Raw genomic sequence first — 27682 nt, forward strand, 5'->3', positions numbered from 1 at the left:
CAGACGTTAAACACTCTTACCAACGTCCAACTGGATTGCTGGGACAAAACGATGAATATTCATTATTCAAATACAAACATATGGACCTTATGATTATAAAAGATGAAACAAAAAGCCATGTGAATACAGTATTACCGTGCGTATTAGGTTCATGTTTGCCTTCTTATCATAAATAGACCAGATGAAAGGACGTTCCGTAACCGGTTTTAGTCATTTTTCACTCCCTGTCCAAAACACGTTTGATATCTCAGTATTGAGGTCCTGGGGAGGCATTTACAAGTCGGCATTCTAATATACGACAAAATGTTGAATATACGACCAGAAGAAGTTGAAATCCATAACATCGTGTCGTATATCTCAGTATTGGGAAACAAGGTAGGTACTATACCATAATTATTGTATGTTATCATTGCTGTGTAGAACTGTTTCATACTGTAGTAGGATGCAGGAACCAGGTGTGGGGACCAACTCCGGGGTTTACCTCCATACATGCCAGAACCTCTACAAAAAGTCAAGTCATATCTTGTGCTCGTATCTATGGGTATGAAGGAATAGCCTGAGGGTGGGATTATATAGGGAGTACTTGGGAATAGAGGATTACAGGAATAGAGGATTAAAACAGGTTCAGTAACAACATATTTCTTACCGAGCAAGAAGAAAAAATCCTGCAAGATTAAGATGTTCTTGGAATTGTTTTCAAAGGGGCATTAAAAGGCGTTGGCCGTGTCAAAATCATGCGTCTTCAAACTCACATTATCAAACATGTAAGTAGCGCAATAGCGAAAGGCTAAGGTTTTGTTAGTAGTGTGACGGACCACTTCATACCTCTTTTAAGTTATTTTTTCATGCGGTCACTTTCAGATCAACCATAAATAACATGAATTGCCTCCCCTTACATTCGCAGGTATCGCCACTGGTGGCGCGCATCCATCCACAGTGACGTCACAGAACGACAGCCCAAGGAAAGCTTTAATGCAGTGATAGTGTATTTCAGTTAGTTTTCAGCTGACTTGAGATGGCTACATTCGCGTCGCAAGCACAGCAAGCTGCAGGATGGTAATTTTAAGCATTATAGTTACCACACAATATTTATAGTCCGGATTACTTTGATGTTACGAGTGTCCTTGTCGATATTTTCCATTCGATTTGATGGTGCCACGAAAATCAAAATGGCGTCTGTCGATTACAGTGAAGTAATACGATGTTGGAGACCCATTTCGTACTGTTTGGGGCCTTCTTGTTTTCCATGATATGTGGCCAATGAATGTGTGTAGATTATTATTGCAGGTTACGCACCTTTACTCATATTAATACAAAGCGGGAAATCATACCGCTTTTAAACGTTTAGTTAACCCAGACCACGAGGCTAATTAAAATATAGGATAGATATTAGGGATGACCTAGGTCCAATTTAACAAACCTTGTAAACTCGAGGACAGATATGTTACATTATGTGATTGTTTTTACACTTGACTGTGTATTAAATGACTTTGAACTTTTTCAAATCTGATCTAATTTTCATGATTAGTAAGTTTCTAAATGTGGGTTATTAGTTAAAAGTCCAATATTAACGCTACCCCGTTAAGTATCAAGATAAAATATTTAATTATTCAAACCTGCTAATCAACTTTGTAAACATAACATGTCTTATTTCTAGTTTGCATATCCAAACTATTTGCATCCATTTACTTTTTCCACCCGTTATGAATGTTAACCTCAAAGTAGAAAAATAGCCATGGACAAGTGTGATTAACATAGTGGATAAGTTTCAGTTCTGCAAATATCACACATTTTCGGGTGCCGATGTTTCACGTTGCCTTGATTTCACCATTTTAGGCTTTATACATTTTCGTCAGTAAGCTTAAGTTTGTTTCAGTACTTAACATGTTAAAAGTAAAAACATGAATTGTCTTTGAAGTCTTGCTTACCTTAGGTTTGGTTTGTTGCAGGTCCCAACAGTATGGTGGAGGTACTGGAGAGATGAAACCAGAATGGGAAAAAGCAAGAAAGGCTCTAGAAAATATGGGAGCTACCACTGTGTCCCCACAGAAGCCCAAGAAGAATTCCCCATCTGTTGCACCTCCTCCTCCACCACCACCACCAGCTGAAATCGATGGACCCCCAGGTCCTCCTGGGACATGGTCAATGTATGGTCAACACTACAATATGTATCAACCTTATACTTACCAAAAGTGAGTTATTTTTCCATGCATAAACTTGTTAAATGTGGCAAATGTTAAGAGAAATTGACCTGATTAAATTTTATTTTGAACTGTTACTGCAAAATATGGAGCAAAAACAGAACTGCTGGAGGGTACTTGCAACTTGTATAAATGTGTGATATTGTATTTTACAGTTACTATGGAAATGGGTTGCCTCCAGGGCCCATGTATGGTCAGAGTGCTGGACCAAGTATGTATGAGCAAAGGGTATGTAATTCTTTTGAGTATTTGAGCTGACATGTACACACTTGTCTATTTTAGTTGGATTAACTAGTGAAGAGTCAAATTTTATTCGTCCGATCAGTGAAAAGATGTACCAACAGCTTGACAAAATAAGTTTGTGACCTTTCAAACACTGTGCGTCTGTGTCTCGTTTCTCTTTTTTGTCCCTTAGTCCAGAACCCAAACGTTCAACATTATGTTTCAACAAGGATAATATGTGCAGCAAAAGGTCTAAGTCTGTTCAGAAATATTTGTAGGAAACATTAAAGGTGACCTGATGCAATCTGCTTAGGACTGACAGTATCTTTGAGACATTTGTTGTTAGTCCATGTGACTGGTACTTTCCCTAATTGTATCAAACCCTATAAGCTACCATATTTTGTTATTATCTCTATGGCTTGATCAGTTCATTGCATGATCTTATTGCTGCTAAAGGATGGGTTATCATAACTAGTAACTGTTTTTCCCCTCATGGTTTAGGTCCCTTTCAATGGTTATGGACCAAGGATGTCAGAGGCAAGAGTAGAGGATCCGCATCATCAGTCAATGGATGAAGACTTCAGAATAGGAGAAGAACGACAAGATGATAGAGATATCGGACCAAGACATCAATCAAATGGGCCTTCAAATCAACAAAGACCCACACATCCATACCCTCAGCAGAACGGACCACGGTTCCAACCTAGGAAGCGTAAGTTATTATATCCATTTGAGGACATGGTATAGAATGGATCACAAGCAAGTTATGAGGATTAAGGTTGTGAATATGCATCAAACGATTGATTGCAATTAACGAATGCTAGAAATAAATAAAATAGCAATGCATCTATAGTTTGTGTGACTACTGATAGTTTAGTAAGTGACTTTTATTGGTAAATGCACAGCTCAAAATACATCAAGTACCTGGTTTCGTCACATATAGGGTTATCCCTTTCTGTTACCTGTTAACTTGATCAAGGTTTCAAGTTTCATGTCAGTTGTTAAAAGAAACTGAAACTGCTTCAACTTGTTTCATTTCATATAAACTTTATATTCATGTGGAGAATGGCTTCAAAGGCGACAGTTCATGGAGAAAATACCTATTGCAATAGCTGATCGCCATAGACTGTCACTATCACAATAGTTTGTTGGAATATGGTTGCTTCCCCCTCAGTAGCCATCCCTAGTTATGATACTGTTAGTACATTTCCAACATGATCCATTTGGATGTTCCTCCTACATAACATAACAAAGATAATTTCATAAAAATGAAATACAGTACATGTGGTTATAAAGTAAGCTTGCTAAGCACAGGCCTTCTGTGAACATGTCATAGATCGGGGATTTTGAGTAGTCTTGCCTTATGCTTGCAGAAACTATAACCTCACACTCTTAAGCTCTACCCCCAGTGCATTATATCATAGAGAAAATGCTCGAATGTGTACTTCAGAGGCCCCAGGAGCTGGAGGCATCAGGTTTCAGATTCCAAAGAGAAACATGCGGGGAGGAGGTGGACCAGCGAAACGTTTCATGGTTCCCCAGTCAATTAGGTCAATGGCACCCAACAGTGAAAAACCAGAACCACCTCGTCAGCCTCAACATGATGAACGTCTCTCACCAGCACCACAAACAAATGGAATAAGCTCAAAGATGGAGTAAGTCATGTCATGGAACTTGTATCTGAAGCTTGTTTTAGTGCTACAATTTTGTTTGGATACTGTAGAATATGGTTATGCCATCATACTTGTATCATAAAATGTTTTCATATGTTTAATGCATGTTGTTGATTTGAATTAAGCTCATATTTCATAGGTAAACATTGTCTTTCAGGAAGGCAGAGATGGTAGCTGAATGGCCACCAACACTAAAGTAAGTCCTCAGTAATGTTCTCGCTATATTTTGCTTTTTCACTTACTGCAGGCTAAATATGACTCCAAGAATTAACTTTTTAAATTAGTGTGAACTTACTACCTGATTGTTTTCTTGTCCACATGTTAAAATCATTTTCTTTTTATTAGGGCATATGTACAGAGAGCATTTGCAAGTGTGAAGAATGACATCATGAAAGACCAAGTTGAGTCATGGTTGAAAACTCACCTCACCCAGTTATTTGAGTCAGGAGAAGCAATGACAATTGATTGGGACAATGAACCTTTGCCGATGTATGTTACTTTGTATCCAGATGTTTTATTTTATAAGTTTGATAAACTGGAAATTGTGTGAAACTAAGTATGCTCTTATTTTGTTAAGTTTGGCAATTATTAAAGAATGTTGGATCTTAATCTGCTTATACTTCTTATACTTACATGTTTTCTTATGTGACGAAATATCCTTAGATGAGGTGTTGAATTTGAAACATATTTTAATTCTATATAAACTTTGATTTTAAACAAGTTTTGACATTTCAATGACAGTGTAACATCCCTCATTTAATTATATCAATTGTACCCATTCAGTGTCTTTGGTGCTTCTCCTAGCCATGGTCCGAAGGCTAAGAGAAGTAGATGGGAGATGGAGCAGGTGAGGCAAAGAAGGGGACGTGGTGTCCGGGGTCCTTACACAAACAATAGGGTACCCACCTACAGAAGGTCTAGATCAAGATCACGCTCAAGGTCCAAGAGCTACAGTAGATCCAGATCACGATCAAGGTCACCACCAAATCGTAGGAAAGGATCACGCCGTTATCAGAAAAGGTAGTTCCAACTTGAGGAATAGTGAAAACAGTGTTTCTGCAAGATTGTTTTCTCCATCCGTCTCATGTTGGACAGAAACCTTCCAAGGCTGTAGTAGTTAAAACATAACTTTCATAGCACAATTGAGATGTTCATGATGGCCCCATTCACAGAATGTATGTCCTCTTGATGAATAAAAGCTTTTTATTCACTTTTTTCTGCTTCAGTGAAAGCTCCAGTTCCTTGAGTTCAGATGAAGATCGCTATTCACATCCGAAAGACAAGAGGAAATTTAGCAAGTTACCCAATAGAGGCCGAGGAAGGGGAAACAGGGGCAGAGTTGGCAGTAAAGATGACAAAAAGGAAAATACCCAGAGTTTGGGCAAGAAGAACAAAAAGGGAAGACTAAGGTGCATAGTTTACTTTTTAACTGGCAGCATATTTTCGGATGTCTTCAGTCTGATCGAAATGGAATTTGATTTAGATGAATACAAGTAGTATTGCAGATGCCAAACATTGACTCAGCTCAACATCTCTGAAGTTGTGAAGTGCATGGAAGATAAAATTAATTATTCAGAGTTTGAAATTACCAATTTGTTGTTTTCCTTTCCTGTTTTAGTGACATCAAGTTAGATTTCCATGATCCAGAAAAAGCAGCAAGAATGCAGAAGAGAGCTGCCCGTTTTGGTGCTCAGTTGGATGAAGATACAAGCAGGGCACCTCGTCAGAAACTGACATTAACAATTAACAACTTATATGTACGTACAGGCTTTTTATCTCATCTACACCATATAATAAATTTGTGAGAACCTAGTTGTAAGGATAACTTGTCTGATGTGCTGAGCATTCATGTGTACTGTGGGCTCCAAATTTATGAGTCTTCCAGAAGGGAACGAATGCAAAATAAAATGGTGGTGATCAGTCAGTTGTCTGTGTTTATCATAGTTGACAGACTTTCATCATCATACATAGGTTCTCCTGTGTTCAAGAAGTTAGGACCAAGTTTTATATGTGCCATAATAAATGTTGCTTCCTGTTATCCACTGACCACAGAGTTCATTTATCGTAGTATATGTCACATCTTCCAGTATTTTTTTATTAAGCTTGTAAATGGTATAATTCAATGATACTTAAATAATTAACTGTAAGATCCCCTGAAAAGATGGGAAATAAATAGACATTCAAAGATAAGAAAGATCATCCAAATTAATCATCATGAGTTCACCTATTTTATGTATTTGATTTGTGGTATTTTTAATGTGTACAGTGGGCACAAATCATAAGTCTTTTAAAAGGAATGGAATGCTTTACAAATGGTTATCACTGGTATACGGTGCCAGTGCCAGAAAACATGCACCCAAAGTATCGATCAATCTTCAACTGTAGTCTGTTTCTTTGCTTCTAATATGCTTAGCACATCATCGTCATGCTAGTTGTGTCATATTGTCATTTTGTCATTTCTTTGTCTTACTTTTATTTAAGTTATTGTATCCACATAATTATTTGGCTTGACAGCGCAAGTACCTATTTTATGTGTCAGAGATTGATGAAGGGTAGTAAGGATTGGAGTTATGTAAACTGATGAATGACAAGTGTTTCCATATTTTTGATTTCCTTTGCATTCATGTGTACTGTGAGCTCAACCTAATGAGTCTTCCAGAAGGGAACGAATGCGATATTAATAGATGTCATCATACTGGTAATTGTTATTACCAACATTTCACCATGATGATTATCGTACATTAGCACTCTAATTCTTGCTTTATCTGCAAGAATTTTCGTTTTTAGGAAGAGGCAACCAAGTACCTTAAATGGAAGATATGTTTTTCAAACGCCAACAATATCGCTTAATGCTTACACAGTGTGGCATTTTTTGACATTAATGTGCATTGTGGGCTCTAGCTCTTCAAGAAGGGAGGTACATAATATTTTGTCTTTGTGCATATGAAATGAACTATACCAATCAGTGATAATTTTTTTGTTTGTTTTTCTTTCAGTCAAATGATGAGTTTGACCTTAGTAGCTGTCGTGTTGTTGGAACATGCACAAATCTGGAAAAACAGTACCTAAGACTCACATCAGTAAGTATTAGAACTAACTTGGCTACTAAACTAAAATATATGTTTTTTTGTAAACAATACTATAGTTAAAACGTGATGTGGAGGGGAATAAATGAGGATATTTTAGATAATGTAGAGTAACTTACAAAGCTGAGAAAGGTGTATGCTTAATCCTAATGGGGCTATATCAGATTTCATGGAAGAACAAGAGCACCTTATGTCTATATATGTTAGTTTGAAATCAACGAACTTTTACTGAATTTTTCTTTTAGTCAACAACCAGAGTAACATGCTGTTGTGTAAATGTGTCATGTGCATCTTCAGGCTCCCAGTGCTTGCACCATCCGCCCACCTTCTGTATTGAAACAGTCCCTGAGGATGGTACAAAAAGACTGGAAGGAGAAGAATGACTATAGATATGCATGTGAACAGCTCAAGTCTATACGTCAGGATTTGACAGTAAGTTGTGTGCCGATTAACTTATTTGAAATGGAGTATATCCAGTTTTACCTCCCTTTCTAAACATGACAACTGTATGCATGAACCACTGATTGCTAGAAAGGGTAAGACTACCCTGACCTACTGTCATCACCTGTCATTCTCACAATTTTCATGGAAGTACATTTCTTGTTTTTGCTGCACACCACTACTTAGGGTTTGTAAAGAAATGGACAGTAAGGTAGCCTAGTGGTTAAAGTGTTAGCTTGTCATGCTGAAGGTCTGGGTTGCTTTTTGGTGCATTCTGCAAAACCCGTTTGTGGTGTCTCCAGAATAAGTACTGGAATGTTGCTTTAAGCAGTGTAAAACAAATTAATTACAAACAAGACAGAGATTAATGGACTGACAAATTGTTTGATAATTGTGAATAGCAACTGCTATTGTTTCCAAGTAAATGTGAAAATAATATATTTGTTTTATGCAGTTCAATTTCATTATTACCTGAATTTTCTTGACTGATATTCTCTCCACACCTTTGGGTTTTTTTAGGAGTAATTCATTAACTGAGATTTAATTTTCAGGTACAAGGAATCAGAGATCAGTTGACAGTAGATGTGTATGAAACGCATGCAAGAATTGCAATGGAAAAGGCAAGTGCCAACATTTTCTGTGCATTTTCTGTAGTTATTTGTAATGGTTAATTCCGTTAGTGAATGCTGATTTTCAAGATTGTTGAAGGACCATAGTAATTGTATTTTCATTTAACAGGGTGACCATGAGGAGTTCAACCAGTGTCAGACTCAGCTGAAACTGCTGTACCAAGAGGGGATCAAGGGGAACCATCTTGAATTCACTGCTTACAGGATACTGTACTACATCTTTACATCAAACACGCTTGGTATCCTTCACTGTAATCATACAGGCAGTGCATATTTTTAGTGTTGTGTTGAAAGCCGATTATCTGACAGGTTATGCTGCCTCTGACAGGTTATGCTGCCTCCCCAAGACATGACATCTACTGTTCTTAAATGTAGACTCTAAGGTCTGTAAATACAAAATGCAATCAATCACATTTCCTCCTAAATGAATATAACGATTCTGGAACTGTTTAGTGTTTGACGATGGAACATATTGTCATATGTATTTTTTAGAAAACATGGCTGAATATTTCTTGAAGACTCCAGGAAGTTTCTGTTTATGATACACTAGTCATTTTAAAGTATCAAGTTGCGTCATGTTATACTTATTTGCAATAACAAACCTGGACAGGGAAATCTGAAAAATGAGGCTAACCATTTTTTTTTCAATGATTGTTTGTTGGTGATGAAAGTAAGTGTGAGATTTTCACCAAGTTCCAACACCAGTAAATAATGTCCCCTCAAGGCATGATTTTGGAGTATTAATGTAATATTGCCTTTGTACCCTCACATTTTGTCATGCTCACTTAATCACTAAAGAGACCTGACAAAATGTTGATGTACTTTAATGTAAGGGCTATTTTGCTAGAGTTCATTATTGTCCTTAACCTGATTTACAGATCTGACAACTGTGCTTGCGTCTTTATCACCAGAACACAGGACCGATGAATGTGTCAAACATGCATTGTCCGTTAGGTCGTCATGGGCGCTTAATAATTATCATTCTTTTTTCAAGCTCTACAGTAATGCACCAAAAATGTCAGGCTACCTCATGGACTGGTTTGTTGACAGAGTTCGGAAGAATGCGCTCAAGGCTATTGTTAAGTCGTACGTATTTGTATATACATTTTTCTTTTGGTTATTTTTAAGAAACATGAAATTTTCGCATATATTCCATATTTTTTCTGTTTAACATCTGTATGCACGGTTTCTCAACACTTTTTGATATGAAATCCAATATCAAGTAATGGTGGGATATCCTATTGAGGGTTCAGTTGTCATTCTGAAAGTGATGGTTAAATTCTCCTGATAGTTATTATGTGTGAAGCCTCTTTCTTTTCTTTTTTTCTTTTTTGTTTTTGTTTTGTTTTGTTTTGTTTTTTGGCAATAATATTTCTTAAGGGCCATTCATTTTATAAATTGGATGATTTCAGTTGTGTAGTTTTTAATGGGTAAGTTCAGGGTGAGTAACAAAGATTTATGCAATAGTTTGTGCACAATAGGTAAGTATTGGTGGTTGAATTAATTATTTTGGTAAGTACATGTATTGAATGATTAAAATACTCTGGTAAGTAATGTAATGCATATGATATGTTATTTATTTATACCATGAATTTGTGTTTAACTCTTTGTCCTCTCTTCTCTTTTTCATTGTTGGTGTGTCTTCCATCCTGGTGTAACCACATGTGTAGGTATCGTCCCATGCTGCCAATTAGTTTCATCCAGAGTGAGTTAGCGTTCCCTGACCAGGAAAAGGTCATGGAATTTCTTAAAGAGAAGGGTGCTGTATTAAATGCTGAATCAACCAAGGTGGACTGCAAGCAATCCAGCACAGCTGTTCAGAGTTGTTAGTGATGTCTCGCAATACACAAATGTGTCCAAGGATGTTGGGCACAAATTAATTGCAGGAAGTGTTTTTCTCGTCAACATGGTCACCATCTTTTGCCATGAACTGCAAGTTGCCTTGAGGATACCAAAGCTCAAGAAAAGGGGAAGAAGGGTCATTTGGGTGGGTAGGTGGGTGGTTCTTTGGCTTACATATAGTTCTAGTTCTGCAGAAGTGGAAGTGCATCAGAAGATCTACAGATGACTTTATTTCTTGCAAGTGTGTGTTCCCCTTTCCCCGAGAAGTGTTTTCCATACTTACGGAAAAGTTGCCATTGTCAGCTTTGGCAAAAGCAAATGACTTTTCTTGTTGCATCTTTGCTCAAGAAGTATTTTGCAGGAGTAGTTTCATTCAGGTCATTGACACCTGTCAAACGTAATCTTCTGAAGGTAAAGAAGAGGATGGGGTCCAGTAACTACATCATGAACAGTATCATTTTTTGAGAGGTGTGTTGCAGTAGGAAGTATTTTGATCTGTAATGTTGGGTAAGCTGAGGAGATCTTCACCATTAAAGATCAATCCGCACTTTTATCATTTTGAATGAACTTTAAGAAAAAATCCTGAGAAGAACCAAGTATCAAGTTGAAGAGGATCTGTTCCATTTGTTTTCTGAATCCAGTGCTGATCAGTAGTTGGGTAAGCTGTTTTTAAGAAGGTTATCCAGTCAAGCGCCATTAATCTTGAATGTGTCCAGCATTGTTTTTGGAGAATTAAAGTTTTGAATCATTTTCAAGAAGTAGGTTCCAGTCATGCTGTGGAAGTCAAGTCTTTTTTCTGATATTGAAGTGACTCTTAATGTTCAAAGGACTTTGCTGTTCCAATCACATTTTGGAAGAAGCAAAGGGAATTAAATGGTGAGTGGTCAGATAATTGAAGAGGATGAATCCTACACCAGCTGTACAGATTTAAGTCAGTCCACTGAAGTATAATCTTGCAGCTTCCTTCAACAAGTTACATCTTCACTATGGATCACTCTACAGGAAACCAGATGGTGTGGGCTGGGTTAGGAAGTGGTTTGGGCATGATTGGGAAGGGTTGAGTGAAGTTGGTGGGAGGGGGAGAAGCAGCAGCAGGTGGTGGTCTTCACCATTCCAAAGTTCCATATCATTGTTTGTGCTTAATCTTTCTTTCTGCCGTGTCTGTGCAGGTTTTCAGCTTCAGTGAGGAAGAACCAACAGATTCTGAACATTGAGATCAATCTGTGTGAAGAAGTGCTAAGAGATAAGATTAAGTTTCTGAAATTTATCCTGAGAATGTGAACTGTTCCTGATGATTCAAGATGAGTAGCTGTGAACAGTTAAATATAATCATGTGAAATGATCTTTCTTAATCCAATCTTGATCACTGAAACGGTTTTGTTAGCTCTAGCTATGAACAGTGATTTCAAGTAGTGTGCTTCAAAGATCGTATTGATGTCCTGTGATATTTTCCCAAATGGAGACACTCAGTTTACAGCATTTACCATATTTATGTTACGTGTATAATAATGTTCTAGGTTCCGTTTTCATGTGCACATATTCATGATATTTTATCTATTTTTTCCAGAGATAGATTAATGTACATATTTGTACATAAAATAAATCATGAACCTAAATGAAGTGTTTTGTTAAGAATTTACAGTACCTCAATACAGAATATGTAGCAAATTCCTTGCCTTATGCAAGCCAATGTGTGGGGAATAAATTAACACATGTAATGGTAGCTAATGTTTATTCTAAATTTTGAATAGCTAGGACACCGAAACCTTTCATCTCTGACACCTTCTGTAAACAGGGATCAAGCTGTGTCTGTGTTCCTATGGTTTCATGGGTACAACATCATGGACATGTTTATTTGCACCGGATCCTCTGATGTTTTCACACAGTTACAACTGGAATTTGGCCAACGCAACTAGGTTTTTATCTTAGGTTTCACCTGCTGCAAGTAGGTCAACATCTCTTAAGTAGAGCCCTGTCATGCCATTAACATAGTTACCAACTACCCTACCGACAAGTATAACCGGGAAACCGATTCGTCGTTGAGGCTCGATGTTATACACTGACATTTAGCATTAGGTATGTCATCTGCTCTCATTGAATACAAGACATGTCATCTGACTGATAATGTTGCAATCACAAAGAAGAATGTTCAGCAGGATGTTATGTTATCTTAACTTCAGTATGAACCATACAGTGATCCCTCAACATTTATAAAACGCATGTATCATAACCATCCTGCTTGTTTATAATTCTTGATCATTACCAAGGTCTTTTTTAAATGTTCCATCTCTTCACCCAACTTTAAAGAATGTGCTTGATTGTGGTTAGTGAACGTTTTCACTTTTGAGTAATCATGATTTTTGAATAATTTGTAGGGGGCTCTTCATGGAGAGACATGCTCATTTTCCAAAACATTTCTAGTTAAGGAAATGATTCACCATTCTGTGATCCTGGCATTTGATTAAATTAAGGACTCCTCACTGAGACCTTCAGTTTCCAAAACATATTCAAGTGAAGAAAATGACCACATTGTTTGGAACAGTATGATGTGAAGGCCTGGTGTAAATATATACGTGCAAGTGAAACGGGTTCAACTATTTGCGTTACTGTCTTCTGGTCTCTTGGAATGTAGAAAACCTCAGTATGGTGTAAATAATTTATTGCTTTGTCATTTTAAACACGAGCATTTACGTAAGTTGAAAAATCGTTTCAGAATACATGTAAAGTGTCATGTACATAACGAACGAACCGTCATTAATCAAGTTTTTACAATGACTGGAGCTCTGAATACGCTACGTCTAACACTTATCCAAAGTGTAAACTAACGTATGCGACTGTCAAGATGTCCAACTCTCAACGTACTAACTGTTGCGAGCTTTGCCGAACACAGGACACTCAACTCGTGATACTAGCTTTACGAAAATGAAGGCAGTTCTTATGTTACGCATGTGAGCGGAACAACAAAACCTTCAGGTCGGTTTGATCACAATGTTTTTACCCGACATGTCGAAACAGAAGATTTGTAATACCAATTTAGGAGAAAACGCCTTAAAATCGAAATCGAGAATTGGGAAAAGTAAGACCACAATTCTAGATCGGTGGATAGGGATGTTATAACCAGCCGTGACAATGACAATATCCATGTGGAAACAGAGCCTGTCTGGATGGTTGGCATTGACATTGCACACAAACCTTAAAATTCAGTAATCATGAGGATCTGAAATGCGAACATTTCTGCACAATCAGGCCAAATTTGCTGCACACAGCTATTTATTCACTTCTCGTTTGTATCTAATTGGTTCAGTTATTGATAGGTACGCAGCTACGTTGCACACTGGTCATACTGACACTTCTGGAATGTTTAATGGTCCATATGGTAGAAGCAGGCACACGACACAAGGCAAAAGTCTGGAACAAACACAAGAACAGTGAATTTGACCTCGAGCTTTCAAATCTGACCAGTCGAAACAATAACCATGATGAAATCAAAGGCTGATCAATCCGAAAATATTATCATTAAGTTCCTTGACCACTTTGGGCAACGATTTGATTTGGCTTACTGGCCATAATTCTCGACAAAGCATTCATGTTTCTTTTCACTTTGAATCGATAGACCCAAGGGGCGTCCTTTTTTGGCAAGATTTTCTTTGGTGGGGGCAGAGAAGTTAGATCGTTATAATCGGCAGCCCTTTCTGACATAACATTGGAGTACACAATTGGGGTTTCCATGTAGTCGGGAAGGCCGATGTGGTCGTGATATGAGCTGTTCGCCATTGAGAATTTTTCTGGAAACCTTACTCCTGGCTCTGGAAATCTGACGCCAGGGTCTGGGGATTTTACATCCACTTTGATGCCCCATTCTGTCTCTCGTTCAACCCCAGACAACTTGTCTCTTGCTCTTGTACTTGACTTTCTTGTCCTGCTTGAGCGGTTTGACCTTGACGACAGACGCCCTGACGTGGATTTCTGTCGTGTGCTGGATGACATGGCTGGCTCTAGTTGAAGTTCAGGAAGCTGCAAGTAAAGATTGGTATTTTATATATAGCTGTCAGATGGTAACTCTGAAAATGAACATTTTGAAAGGCCCGTGCGAATATTGAAAGCCAGATTAATTGAAACTGCAAAAGTGTGGTCATTTTGGTGAAGGTAGATTTTTAAAATTATTCCGTTTGTAAAATGGTACTGGCAGCAAGTGCCACATCTGATACATATTTAGGTGATTGCTTGAAATCAGTATAAGAAAGAACCCATCAGAGCCCTTTCCATAAACGCATAAAAGCTGTAAGCTGTTTTCGCCATCTGATCAGTCACGATACCAAGTTTTCGTGAAAAGTTTAGTGAATCCTGTTCCGTAAAGGCAAGTCAAATGGTTAACTGTGATTAGGTGAAATTACAGTTGGTTTTAATTTTATATTGTGTTTTTGTTTGGGTAAACATTGTGAATGCCAACCTTTATATAGGATTTGAATGAGTGCTCATATTGAAGAATACTGATAATTTTATAGATATACAACATCTAAAATTCTAGAAATAAATAAAAGAACACTTGCACTTTTATGTGGTCACTTGTTCGTTTCCATGACTACGTATCCTTCTAATGACGTCACGCAATTTGTGTGTTAGAATTTGCTTGTTTGAAAATAATCCTCATTTGGTTTCTTAAATATATTTGATATATTTCAATATTGTGTCTTGTACGACGGGTGCTGCAGCACACTCGTGGTAGACAAGAACTAAATTCCAAACACTGTTTTAAGATATGCTAGTGCATGACTATCAACTGGTTTCACCTGGAGGCCAAGATTTGTCAACGGAAGGTTGTCCGACTTACAAAGGTATATACCGACCGACAAAGAAAGCGCTGGCCCGTCACTGATTGTATTGTACCCGTGAATCTGTTCTGGGTGAAAGAAGGTACTATATGAACACCAGTAGAGGCACACCTATAGCCTTATGCTGTAACACACTGACTGACCGAAGCCTTGCTTAGCAGGATCGAATACATACGTTCACTTGGTGTATTATTACACCAAGTTGGTTGTATGTTGTATTCCTTTCCTTTCGACAAATATACGGGTATCAATATTCGACATGGTAATCATGAAAAGCATTCGGGAAATACTGCAACCTTAATTCGCATGTTGATTTGTGATGAAAAAAATGCCATACTTCTTTCGGAATCTGACATTTAAGCCATGTTATGTTTAAATAGTAATTTCTCCCTCGTTTTGCATAATGCACGTGGTTGCGCAAGTTTCGCTTGCCCAAAATTCACGTTCAGGGTGGTCAGTGAAATTTTGAGTTAAAAATCACCTGTAAGAAAAATATAGTACCGGCATCATGGTGGTTTAAATAGGTCGGCGTAATTCATGGAGTGGTCTCAGTGATGATGATTATGATGACGATAATGGTGATGATTATGATGATGATAATGGTGATGATGACAAGACTATGGTGTCTTTATAACGATACCTTATGAATGCACATGCTTATTTTACTGGATCGGTGGATCGGTGTGCACTAGATGTAGATTCTCAGCTCCTTGGGGACTATGCAAGCAAAGCTGTAAGTGAGGCACGTTTGTTAAGTCACATTAACATCGACCCAAGATGTGTTTTAGAATTGATCTTAATTACCTATGTCTGTCGTTAGAGGCGACTAACGGGATCGGGTGGTCGTGCTTGCTCCGTGCATATCGGGCGGAGGTGATGACATGTCTGTGAACCAGTTATCTCAATATGACAAAGCCATCTTGATTGCCATGTATGGGTACACTTCTTGGACACCATTGAAAGCAGTTCGAATGCAGTCCCAGTCGACATAATGGGCAAATATCGGTGTTCATCCGATAGCTGGAAATATATTTCAGCGAACAGGGTGCTCTAGTCTAGCTGACTTATAACCTTTTTACCCTCATTTAGAGTTAAAGGAGTTCACTACTCTTTCAGGCACTTAACGGGTTCACCACTTGTCCAAGGCCCTTCGAGTTAACGGGATATATGTTTTCACTCTGCATGTTCGTCTTCAATGGTTGTTGATACAACCCAGTCGAGTTAAAGAACTCACGACTCTTCATCTACATAGCTTCACTATTTGTAGTTACCTCGGCCTAGATTTTCGAAGCTCTCTTAGCGCCAAGATAGTCGTAAGCTAATGTTAAAGCATGGCACTTATCTAGGTCATGGTCCCCAATCACACAGGTAGACAACCCAGCGTGTAGGACGTCACGACTCGCTGTCCCCAAGTGCCGTTCTGTAAACTTCTTTCATCTGATTGTGGTACACCCTTCCCCCGTGCCGCCATTAATTTGCTTTACGAAATAAGGGTATTCATGTTAACTATAATCTACACAATAAAACGTGACGAGTAAGGCAGTCGACCGAGCGCATATCTGAACAGTACGACAACGAGATCGGGTTACTGTGTGTTGTTACCGTATTCGTACCCCGACTCATTTTAAGAGGCCGGTAACCCATTGCTTCTGCTGACAGCCAATGACACTTGTGTTGGATTGGCAGTTTTTGCTCGAGATCTCCACACAAAACCGTGCAAATATTATTCATTCTTTTCTACTGTCCTGAAGGACTTAACAATATAGTTATTAAGAAAGTAACTTTGAATCGACATATTTAGTTTTGGCTCATAACTTCGGAAAATGTTATTTTGTGCGATTGCAATACTGAATAATTAGGAATAACTTGCCAGCAGCAAATATCACGTACTTGTCATTGCCTTTTTAAACTGTAAATCCAGCTAGCACCCGAACCCTTACACATATCCACTTACAACTATAATAATAATTTGCTTCTTTCGCCGATACCTAAATGTAGAATTATCTAAATGCACATAACAAGCATGACGATACAACCAGTCAGAACTGAATAAAACATTTTGAACATGAATTTAAAAACCCAAGTCCGAGCTGTTTACCCTGGCGTACTTCCAGCGGGAGACGGTATCACGCGAGAACTTCTGTACAGTGTCACCTGCAATTATCACCTGTATCGCTGCTTTGGTCCCGTGAGCCATGTTATTCCCTCAACCAACACCCCGGAGCACCTCAACTCTGAGCCCTGACAATACTTCACTGCCCGGATCACCTATCTCACAGGAACACATCATGTTTTTCTTAAGCCAGCAAATCTCATTGATTAGCTCCAACCTCGGTAAACAGAAACAGTTATACAATAAATTCTTGGTGCAATTGTTACCAGTCATGCTGTGGGGCCATGTTCAGTTCGCACTGAGCCAAAGATCAAGAAAAAATATTGCCGAGTTCACTGACTCACTGAAGAGGACAACGCCAGAAGGCACTGGGCCGACTCTGAAACCAAACACCAACATGCTTTCTTGAATTCAATAATACGTTGTTCAAATTCTTGTAACGTAACTCGGCAATTTAACGATACAGAAACTGCGCACCATCAGGATGAAAAGAGTAATTTCATAATGAACTACTGGACAAAAGGAAAGTGCAAATTGTAAGGTAAATGTAACCAAAAGGTTAATGCGTTGCGGTAACGTTCAGCGGTATAGAGAAGAAGAATGAAGGGGTCGGGGAGGGGTGAATGTGTGTGTTGGTTGGTTGGTATCAACAGATATGTGTGAAAGATGTAAACTCTGATTCACACAATGCAACAGAAACAGTGCTAGTTTAATGCCTACAAAGGGGACGCATATTAGTAGATTAAATAGGAGATGGAAGTATTTTCACTGTGTGTTTGTAAGCGCCATCTTAATGATGTAGGCTGAATTGAAGGTAACCCCCTGGAATATATGTCAAGCACAAGGAAAGCCTTACCCCTGTCTCTTCAGCCACATGTCACACATCTGACTTCTGGGTCCTACAGGCTGTGTGTGCTGATAAAGCACTCCCACTAGAGTCACTTAGCTTGTATAACCAGCACTCGAGATTGTGGAGAGGGTCACCATAGTCTCATGAACTACCAAACACAATGAGGACGATGAATGATTATTCTTCTTGAAGTCAATAAATCATTCGCAATGCAGATGGAAAACATGATTCCAGCATCTTGTCAAACAAGAAATCACGATGTAGAGACTTTTTCCTGATAACATCCCCCTTAAAACAGTTCATAACTGCATATTGTGTTATAAAAAGATTGTAATGGTAAGATAACGTATATTAGTTTTAGTCTAGCGTTATTGAATTCGCACTCAGAGCATAAAGATAACATATACTTTGTGTGTGTGTGTGTGTGTGTGTGTGTGTGTGTGTGTGTGTGTGTGTGTGTGTGTGTGTGTCTGTATGTGTGTTCAAATACATAAATCTGTTATTGACTACCTTTTAGCTGGAACACCGTCATTAAAATTGCGGCAACTTAAATCGACGTTTTTGACAACAATTCTCTAATGCGAACGAAATTTAAACCAATCAGAGTGGCGCGGATCTGTAACTTCTACTAGAGGCTAAGAGGCACTCGATTCCCTCCTATGACTGTGGTTGTGGTACGGTGATAACTATAGCAATATGATTGTCCTTAATTGTTACCATACACCACCTTTGTAAAAGTGACTGTACATGTTATCTGTCTGTTATTTCTTTGTAGGAAAATGCTAACTTGTACTGATAAATGCATTGATACATTAATAAAGTATTACTTGAATTTAAACTAAAGTTAAACATGATGTGAATGAGATGATGAACTAACCAGAAATATGAAACTGACGCTCGCATTCTGGTATGATGATTTGCAATGTATTTTGGTACAGCTACACAAGTCATGTTATACATTAAAAAATTAAAAACATGTCTAATTTGGAATATCTGCAATCCACTTGTCTCGAGGCATTGATACATACATGAATAAGTCTAATGCCTTATGGAGGGGTCGAATCATATGATCATTCTGTTTCGTCATATGTCTCGTTTCGTCAAAGCGTCAGCTCGTCACGCCGAAGCCCCGGGTTCGATTCCACACATAGTAACAGTATGTGAAGGCCATTCCTGGAGTCACCCGCCGTGATATTGCTGGAATATTGTTAACTCACTCACTCACTTTCCATATGCCAACACAATACCCTCAGTCAAGGGTTTCGGCAAAGTGGTAGACAGACAAGTGACACCTTGGTAACGTCGGCCTTTCCAACCGCATCAAGTAGTATATTTTCAGCACAAACAAACTCATTCCAAAGCTTCGAAACCAGACGGTACAGACACATGTATTTGTGCCGATATCATGACTCTCGTTCTCCATCTCTACAAACCACCCAGGACAATCTTTCACCTTATCCTCAGACGACTGAATAAAGCCATTCAACTGGATCCTCAGCAGCTTGACCCCATGTGCTATATCGGTTAAAGGGGACTTTATTCCTATAGCTTAACGCACCGTGATTGGTAGCTTAGACACCATTTTCTTTAATATCCTATGCATTAATTTATCCCTTTCAAGGACCTTCATTCCTCGCTTCATCATGAGCAATGGAGGCATAGAACCCGAGGACAACATACACCAATATGGTGTCAGTGATTCATGCCACATGATTGATGTCTGGTGTCAGAACAATGACGTCTTCTCCAGGTCAACACGCGGATGTTTCTGCCATTATGGCTTCTAAAGCCTGGACATGCTTATGGGACAAATACCGCTGGAGATCAGTCTGTTGTTATACGTACATTTTGGCACAGGTGATTCAGCACCAGCTGTTGCCGAAACTGCGAACGTCGGCAACGTTTTGATTCTCCTTTTGGCAACATGTTTCTTGTTTATCATACCTTAAATAGGACAACATGTAAAAGAGGGTTCAATTGATAATATTTAATTATATCAACTGTTTGAGATGAATATTTTGAATGGAACAATAATCGATTTGCAAGTACGTGTATAGCAAATGTCCCTTGTGTATTGGCGTCACAAATACGAAGGATACGCTCACCTTGTGACGAACATCTGGTATCAGGATTATTGACAGTGATCTGCCCATAAATCACATTTCTCTTTACCTCATTTTGTGCACAGTGGAAATGTATAAGTATGAGCTGTGTAAAATAGGATTATAAATTCATAATGAGCTTTGAAATTTGTAAGTTAAGGTCGTATGTATAAATGACCCTTATGTTCTTTGGAAATACATGCATATGCACTACTGTCTTTTTCAGAAGAGAACTATGCAAAATAACCTTTGTGTATTGTGGAAGTATATGTGGCATATTTAAGTATAACGGAAATATTGCATATGTTACATGTTCGCACAAACATATGACAATATTCATAACTAAATTCTTTAATTTTACCAACTCATTCACTTCAGACAAAAGCTCTTTAAAAAATTTCCGTACTAGGTCATGTTAGATTATACTCGATATCTTGTGCACCTTTCACACACGCAGAGCTGTAAAATGTATTTATCTAGTTTTAGTTTACAAAGCAAATAGGAACACTGGTGTAAAAGGCTTAAAACGTGCCGTGCGTAATCCCTTGAACTAAATCTTTATTTACCATCCATTTGAAGAAATACGTATTGGTGTTTACTTAAACGTGTTGTATGAAGCAACTTAATGCAGTCCTTATACTGGTGTACTTGTTATTGACATCCATGTACAATTGCCACGTTTCACACGAACAGTTCGCTAAAGTACAGGTACAACAGGTATGTCGGGTTAGTTTCTGTCAAAACATAATATGGAAAGGTTTCGCGATGTATTACTTGCTTGCTTCTTGAAATGCACGCGAGTGAGAAGAGTACCTAAGATATAACCATTGAACTATTTTTGCCGTTCAAACTCTATTTCAGCCAAATCGTGTTTGGGGACACCATACATGGGTTTTACAGGCTGCACCATTGAGGGGAATCGACTCCGGGCCCTCGTATTGACGGCTGTCCCACTGCCCCCAATAATCACCAGCATGCACGACTATGATGTGACACCTGATTCAAACTGAAAATGGAAGGTCGGCCAGCCCCCAATATAATGGTTGAACCGATAACAATCAGAACATCAATTATGTACATGGAACAAACATAGACATAGCCCGTGGGGACACAGATATGTATTTACTATGTATTCTCACCTCAACATTCTTGGCACGCGGTTGTGAGGGGGGAATCACTCGCAGTTTGACGGAGGGAAGGAACCCTGTCACTCCTCTCTTCTTAAGACCAAGCTTGAAGGCATTGCCATCAAACTCCACAACTTTGGGACGAGTCGTTGGTCTGGATTTAAATCTCTGGGCATATTCCTCGGGAGCGTTGGTGGAGACTGGTGCCGTCTTGGATCTAGATTTCCCCTGGGTGGGGTACGTCTCCAGGATGTCCGTGAAGGTGTAGCTGAGGGGTCGGGGAGGCACGCTGCGGTAGATCAAAGATTGGGCACTTGTTCTTGACACCATCTTGGTTCCGAAGCCTTTGGACGCAAGTACGTCTCTACAGGGCGGAAGTCTGAACGTAGCCTTACCCACATTAGCTACCACCCTTGTGGCGGGCTCCGTGCTCTGTTGTGTCATATCGCACACGTACACAATCGGATTACCCAGTCAATCCTATTGTGATTAAGAGTGTTACAGTATATGTATTCATGTTTATGTCGTCACAAAACTTCTGCGACCCTGATATCCAGAAGAAAGGCTTAGGCAGTTAGGGCAACGACAGTCTGTTTCTTACGTTGTAGAAGATTGCATGTCCAGTGCTATCCCCACACCACCGATCAATAATCTATAGTCGATCATCCATGGGACGCTACACTACATCTATCAACATATGACTGTCTCAAAGTATTATTCTGGAAATGCGCCGGTCCTTGGCGACAGGGGCTATACATGACTTATACCCACTCCATACCCAGACCAAATTACAAGGGCCTTTGTGCAAACGCATGAAAAGATTTTTAGAATCAGTTGTCCGTGTACATAGTGGCTTAGAGCTCTTCGCTTGGCCCCACAATATTTGACGTAGTGATTAGAACTTACTTTAACATAGACGGGTTAGCCTGTTTATTGAAGTTATTGAATTATTGACAAAGTGTTTATACGCCCTTATCGGGGGAGTTTTGGGTAGACTAGTGTTGGACATTGGGTCAAGTAGGACACGACAGTCGTGGTGAATTGTTTTAGATATCGACATTGTCATAATCAGTTGTCATACAGACTTTGAGTACTGACAGCTGAAATTGCTGTAGACCTAAATGTCCTATGTTTCAAAGAGTTATTTAGCTTGCTGGTTGTTAGATTATTTGGTATTTGTTGCGTGTCGATTTCGAAACTGAAACAAGAAGTTTCGATATATTATCTACACAATATATTTCGATGTGAAACTATCAAACAGCAAATAAATGGTAACTATCAACGATTGTGTTATAAACTAATCAAATCAATAAACGTGACTGCAAAGTAAAATTAAAATTAATGGCAGTATACGTTTGCACATTGACAGTTTGGGCAAATGTTAGATTGATATAAACTCTGGCATTAAAAACTTGGTCTCGACGTGTTCCTTCTTTAGTTCATTTCCGCTGTGTCGAACTTTGGGTAACTATCAGTATTACATGGACGCCTTTATATTCGACACAACAGTATTTGACTGGACTGAACTATTTATGATCACATTTGTATGAGTTATTAGTACATCATTTCAGAACATGTTATGATGACTTGAACATTTGGTGTTAAATATTGACAGAAATGTGTTCTAGATGGATATATGAGACAGTAACTAGGGATTTACAGTTATCTGCAGGGAACTGTTTTTCATGTTCAACTGTATGACGTGTTTGACACGCATTACTACTGACTCTGCCATTGTATCGAAACAGTTGCTTACTCAGCTTGTGGGTCGGAATTCACAACATAGGCAGTGGATAAGATTGAATTTACAACCACAGCCATGTGTCATCAAAACATCTGTAACCCAAGTTTCTAACAGCGGTAAACCTGTTGTGCCTCCATGAACAAGAACTTGTACAGTGCTTTGTGGATTGACTACAATACTTAAGTAGATTATATTTTCGAAAAAAAAACCATAACTACATTGGGCCTAATTAGCTGTGAAATGTTGTGAGTGTCATATATTTGAATAAGCCTTTAATATGGTACGAATAGGAAAATGAGGCCTTCCTTGGATTTCACCTACTGAAATATAACAATACATTAAAAACCCGATACAGATACAAATCTAGGCCCCTTTCTTGTTAAGACATTTGAACAGACTAATATCAAGTGTTCTTTGCAAGTGTCATCAGCTTATGATACGTCACATGAAACTACGAGCAGAGGTATATTGATAGCTATAGAGATTATTGCTTAATGGTTTTGACACCAGTACCTGCTCGCAAAAGCCCTTCTTTGTACGCGTTGCGAAATGTATTACATTTCCAATAGCATTCTATAAAACCAAGTTTACTTTTCAGTAAGATCTATGGTATAACGGGGCGGCCTTCAAACGTTGTGTTTAGAAAGTTAGACAATTAGATGAAAAACACTGCAAAAGGACTACTCTCAGAGAGCGTCATTGTACACAAGTACCGCTGGGTATGTTTTCTCCTCTGGGTATGTTTTCTTCTCTAGGTATATTTCTTCTCTGGATACGTTTTCGTCTCTTGGAATTTTTTCTTCTCTGGGTATGTTTTCTTCCCCAGGTATGATTTCTGCCCTGGGTAATTTTTCTTCGTTAGGTATATTTCCTTTCAGGGTATGTTTTCTTATCTTGGTGTGTTTTCCCTTCTGGATATGTTGCCTTCCCTGGGTATGTTTTCTCTTCTTCTCTGGATATGTTCTCTTCTCTGTGTATGTTTTCTTCTTTTGGTATATTTCTTCTCTGGGTACGATTTCTTCTCTTGGTATATTTTTTTCTCTGGATGTTTTCTTCCTTGGGTATGTTTTCTCCTCTTCTCTGGATATGTTCTCTTCTCTGTGTGTTTCCTTCTCTTGGTATATTTTCCTCTCTGTGTACGTTTTCTTCTCTTGGCATGTGTTTTTCTCTTGGTATATTTTCTTCTCTTGGTATATGTTTTTCTCTGGATGTTTTCTTCCCTGAGTATGTCTACTTCTATTGGTATATTTTCTTTTCTGGGTATGTTTTCTCCTCTTCTCTGGGTATGTTTTCTTCCCTTAGTATGCCTACTTCTCTTGGCATATTTACTTTTCTGGGTATGTTTTCTCCTCTTCTCTGGGTATGTTTTCTTCTCTGGATATGTTTTCTTCCCTGATTATGTTTTCCTCTCAGAGGCGACTGACACATCTCATCGTAAACCTTTAAAAAAATAAAACAACCCTATAACATGTATATGATAACGCAAGCCCTTCCTATCTATGTGACATCAGGTGTAACACCGGTGAACCACACATTAATACAACTGAAAGACATTTGCCATTTTTCGGATGAGTCTCATTTGATATCATATTTCTCTCCAAGCATCAGTCTCTGAACTGCATTGTCGTGGTTAGTCTGTACACCAGTACCGTTATAGCTCATATGTAAGAGCGGGCCGAAGTGCATTCAAGTAATGATCCCATTAAAAGTATGTTAGTTTTTCATTTGATGTAAAGACTATTATAAGCGCAATAGTATGTGGTAACAGAATAACACACATGCACGGCATTAACCATTAGTCTTACTGACATATACTATAAATGTATGTGGCTGCGTGTATCTTACTATAGATGTAAAACAAGTACGAAGATAGAACGAATGGTGCATAAAAAAACATTAACATTCTTCTCGTTGTTGCCTGTACTCTTTAACCGCAATGTTCTGTATCATCCGTAAATCATCGAGTCTGGACCAGACAATCCAGTGATCGACATCATGATCATCAATGTGCACAAATGGCCTGCGACAACCAGGTTTGCGAGTCTGACCACACGACCCCGTTTGTCGTCTCTTACGACAGGTATGGGTTTGCTGAGGTATATTTCTAACTCTAAACTTCAAGAGGGTTCTCTGCCCATTCTCTATAGCTGTTCCGTTTTGAACTGTAGTAAGACTAAATCTTGCTAAATTGCCCAAGACAAAAATGGAACTCAGTATACATAGTCTTGTATAAGTTGCTAGAATAAAGCATATTAATGGGGGAAAACAACAAAAGACAAGTTGATTTAAACCTCCCATCGTGCTGAAAATACGAACTATTTTAGTTTGCACGATAGTGAATAGCAGTAACGGACCCGTGAAGGTCTGCCCGGGGTAGAATGGCCTTCAGCAAACCCATGCTGGCCATTGAAGGCGACTATGCTTGTCGTAAGAGGCGACTAACGGGATCGGGTGGTCAGGCTCACTGACTTGGTTGACACATGATATTGGTTCCCAATTGTGTACATCGATGCTCATGTTGTTGATCACTGGATTGTCTGGTTCAGACTCGATTATTTACAGACCGCCGCCATATAGCTGGAATATTGCTGAGTGCGGTGTAAAACTAAACTCACTCACTCACTCAATAGCAGTAACACCTTGCCTGATATGATGTATCCATCATATTTGTATCATTAAGACCGTGTTCAGTCAGCATTACCGCATTTATGATTTTACGAATGTTTCTCGTGTCCTCTGTTGACTGGTGTGACGTAAAATGTGTGAGGATGACAGGTTCCGATCACACATTGTCAAGCAGTACTCTTGGCCTGACAAGAGATAAGTGGAACAGTCCATCATCACTGATCCTCTGCTTCTCAGTATACAATAATTATGTCAACGTGCAACTGATAGCTTTTCCTTGTGTCGTGGTGGTGTCTGTTTAGTCGGCAGAATTGTGGATATAATTTTGGAGAGGGTTAAAAACATATATCGACTTATCATGAAATAAAATTATTAAAATGTTAACCAAATCCTTCACAAGTTGTCTTCTCTTACCTCAATTCAGTGGTCAGTGTCGACTTAAGGCCTTCAGATTGCTGCCGGATCAAGTGGATAAAACCAGACTAAATACATTTTTTTCATTCAGTATTTTGGCTATTTGAGTAAACTGCATAGCACTTTAAATGTTCATAGTGTAGATGATGTTGGTAACAGTGGGTATCTTTGTAGTAGTTATATTGGAGAGATGACCAGCGTTGTAGTGTCTAGATTTGAACTGACTCCAAAACTGACTAACGGAAGTTTCCCCATATTGTTTGGAGTTATCTGCAAGAAAGTGTACATGCGATCCCGTTTCGAAAATTCAAGACAGGCCTGTTTCAATATATTCACCTGTTTGCTGCTTGTTTAAAGCAACAGCCAACAATGTTCCGACATATGACGGCAGTAAATGGTCGAGCCTCTGCAAGAAATATGTAGTGATTGACATAGCGAACATAGACCTGTGCAACTGGGATATGTCAACTGGAATCAACCAAGTGACGAGTCTCACCCGATCCCGTTAATGACTTAAATCTAACTCAGATTTTCAAAGGTTTTCGGCAGATTAAATACTGGCATTATGAAATGTTCTGATTCTTCTAGACGCCGTGTTGTGTAATGTTAGAAGACACTGAAAACATGGTTTATGGTTTTAATCAACAACTTGCAATAAGGTAACTGCGATTATTTTTCATTTCCATCTTTTAAAGTTACATTTTTCCATCTTGTGTGAATTGTCATAGATCAGGTGTGCATCACAGGGTATTGTTGTCCTACTGTTGTGAATGTACTAGCAACAGATAGATACATTCACATGTATAGATTATAATAATATGTAGTTTTTACATACTTATCAGGTCAGAAAGCCCACATTGCCCACTTGAGTGGTGCTTAATCAATTTCTCTCATAACACAGTCTACACAAAGTAGAGACGCGAGGTCAACATACGGGCCGTAGGTCACCCAGGTCACGAGACCTGTACCCGTTATTCCCTCAATAGAGACGAGCGAGTCAGGAGTGAATAAAGTAGTGCGAGTGAATAAAGTAGTGTACGTTGTTTCTTGCGCCTTTCTCTCTTTCTACTATCTCTCTTCTAGTCGGTTTCGGGTGCTTTTAGTTACCTGCGACTAGGAAGATTTCTCTTTAATTCTTGCTTGTTGTTGGTGGGTCTGTTGACGATTTCACTCGTCAGCCGGCGTCCCTCTTGCACGTGCTACACGGGCGTCCCGATTGTGTCTCGGCTCGTACTTGTGTGGCTTGTGCGCTCGAGCCCTTGTCGGACTTCCGCGTTCCTCGCTAGCGGATAGGCGGACCTTCCGCCTTGACGAAGAGGCAGAGGACAGGCAAACCCTTCGCCTGGGCGGACCCTCTGTTAGTTCCCTTTATTATCGCACCCCTCTGCCTCTGTGCGGAGTAGCGGAGGACAGACGGGCCCTCTACCTAGGTGGACCCTTCGTTAGGCAGTTCTTCTGTCGTTCCCTCAACCCCCTGTGTGGAGTGAGGAGGATAGACGAACCTTCCCTCTGATCGGACCCTTCGCCTGTGACGCGTCGCTCCTCCTTGGAGCTTAAACGGACGTCTCCCCTCAGTAGCGAACCCTTTCGTCCGTACCGCCATGGTATTCGTCTCTTTCTGCACTCAGCACGGCACTCGGAAATCGGCCAAGTAAGACCCTCACACCTTGTGTAGGCTTTGCAAGAGCCCCTGCGCCCCGGATAACACTTGGGCAGAGTGTGATCTGAGTGGGACTTCCGTCAGTACCAGGCAGTACTTAAGAAGAGTGAGAGGGAGTGTC

The 27682-nt window shown here is 39.2% G+C and overlaps 3 protein-coding genes across 3 annotated transcripts in view; 1 reads left to right on the forward strand and 2 right to left on the reverse strand.

Annotated features, from left to right (window-relative positions):
* Positions 1-11710, forward strand: part of LOC137283469 (leukocyte receptor cluster member 8 homolog) — a 135492-nt gene extending 123782 nt beyond the window's left edge. Inside the window, exons 2-17 of the mRNA XM_067814983.1 lie at positions 999-1056; positions 1950-2192; positions 2357-2429; positions 2925-3135; positions 3874-4078; positions 4254-4292; positions 4442-4585; positions 4880-5116; positions 5323-5505; positions 5715-5853; positions 7093-7176; positions 7480-7614; positions 8175-8243; positions 8362-8491; positions 9131-9338; positions 9923-11710. Of these exons, the coding sequence (XP_067671084.1) occupies positions 1016-1056; positions 1950-2192; positions 2357-2429; positions 2925-3135; positions 3874-4078; positions 4254-4292; positions 4442-4585; positions 4880-5116; positions 5323-5505; positions 5715-5853; positions 7093-7176; positions 7480-7614; positions 8175-8243; positions 8362-8491; positions 9131-9338; positions 9923-10082 (2301 nt within the window). The 5' untranslated portion in view covers positions 999-1015 and the 3' untranslated portion in view covers positions 10083-11710. The remainder of the gene's footprint in view (positions 1-998; positions 1057-1949; positions 2193-2356; positions 2430-2924; positions 3136-3873; positions 4079-4253; positions 4293-4441; positions 4586-4879; positions 5117-5322; positions 5506-5714; positions 5854-7092; positions 7177-7479; positions 7615-8174; positions 8244-8361; positions 8492-9130; positions 9339-9922) is intronic.
* LOC137283474 (uncharacterized) lies at positions 11700-21736 on the reverse strand. The gene is made up of 2 exons (XM_067814990.1): positions 21131-21736; positions 11700-14108 (listed from the first exon to the last, which is right to left on the reverse strand). Exons 1-2 carry the CDS (start codon positions 21560-21562, stop codon positions 13611-13613), a joined length of 930 nt encoding a protein of 309 aa, XP_067671091.1. The 5' UTR covers positions 21563-21736; the 3' UTR covers positions 11700-13610.
* Positions 21737-23548: 1812 nt separating this feature from the next.
* On the reverse strand, positions 23549-27504 carry LOC137283329 (golgin subfamily A member 6-like protein 25). The gene is made up of 2 exons (XM_067814781.1): positions 27404-27504; positions 23549-24098 (listed from the first exon to the last, which is right to left on the reverse strand). The coding sequence occupies exons 1-2, from the start codon at positions 27502-27504 to the stop codon at positions 23549-23551; spliced, it is 651 nt and encodes a 216-aa protein (XP_067670882.1).
* Between the last annotated feature and the right edge of the window lie 178 nt (positions 27505-27682).

Source organism: Haliotis asinina, chromosome 5 (genome assembly GCF_037392515.1).
Source record: "Haliotis asinina isolate JCU_RB_2024 chromosome 5, JCU_Hal_asi_v2, whole genome shotgun sequence".
NCBI lineage: Eukaryota > Metazoa > Mollusca > Gastropoda > Lepetellida > Haliotidae > Haliotis > Haliotis asinina.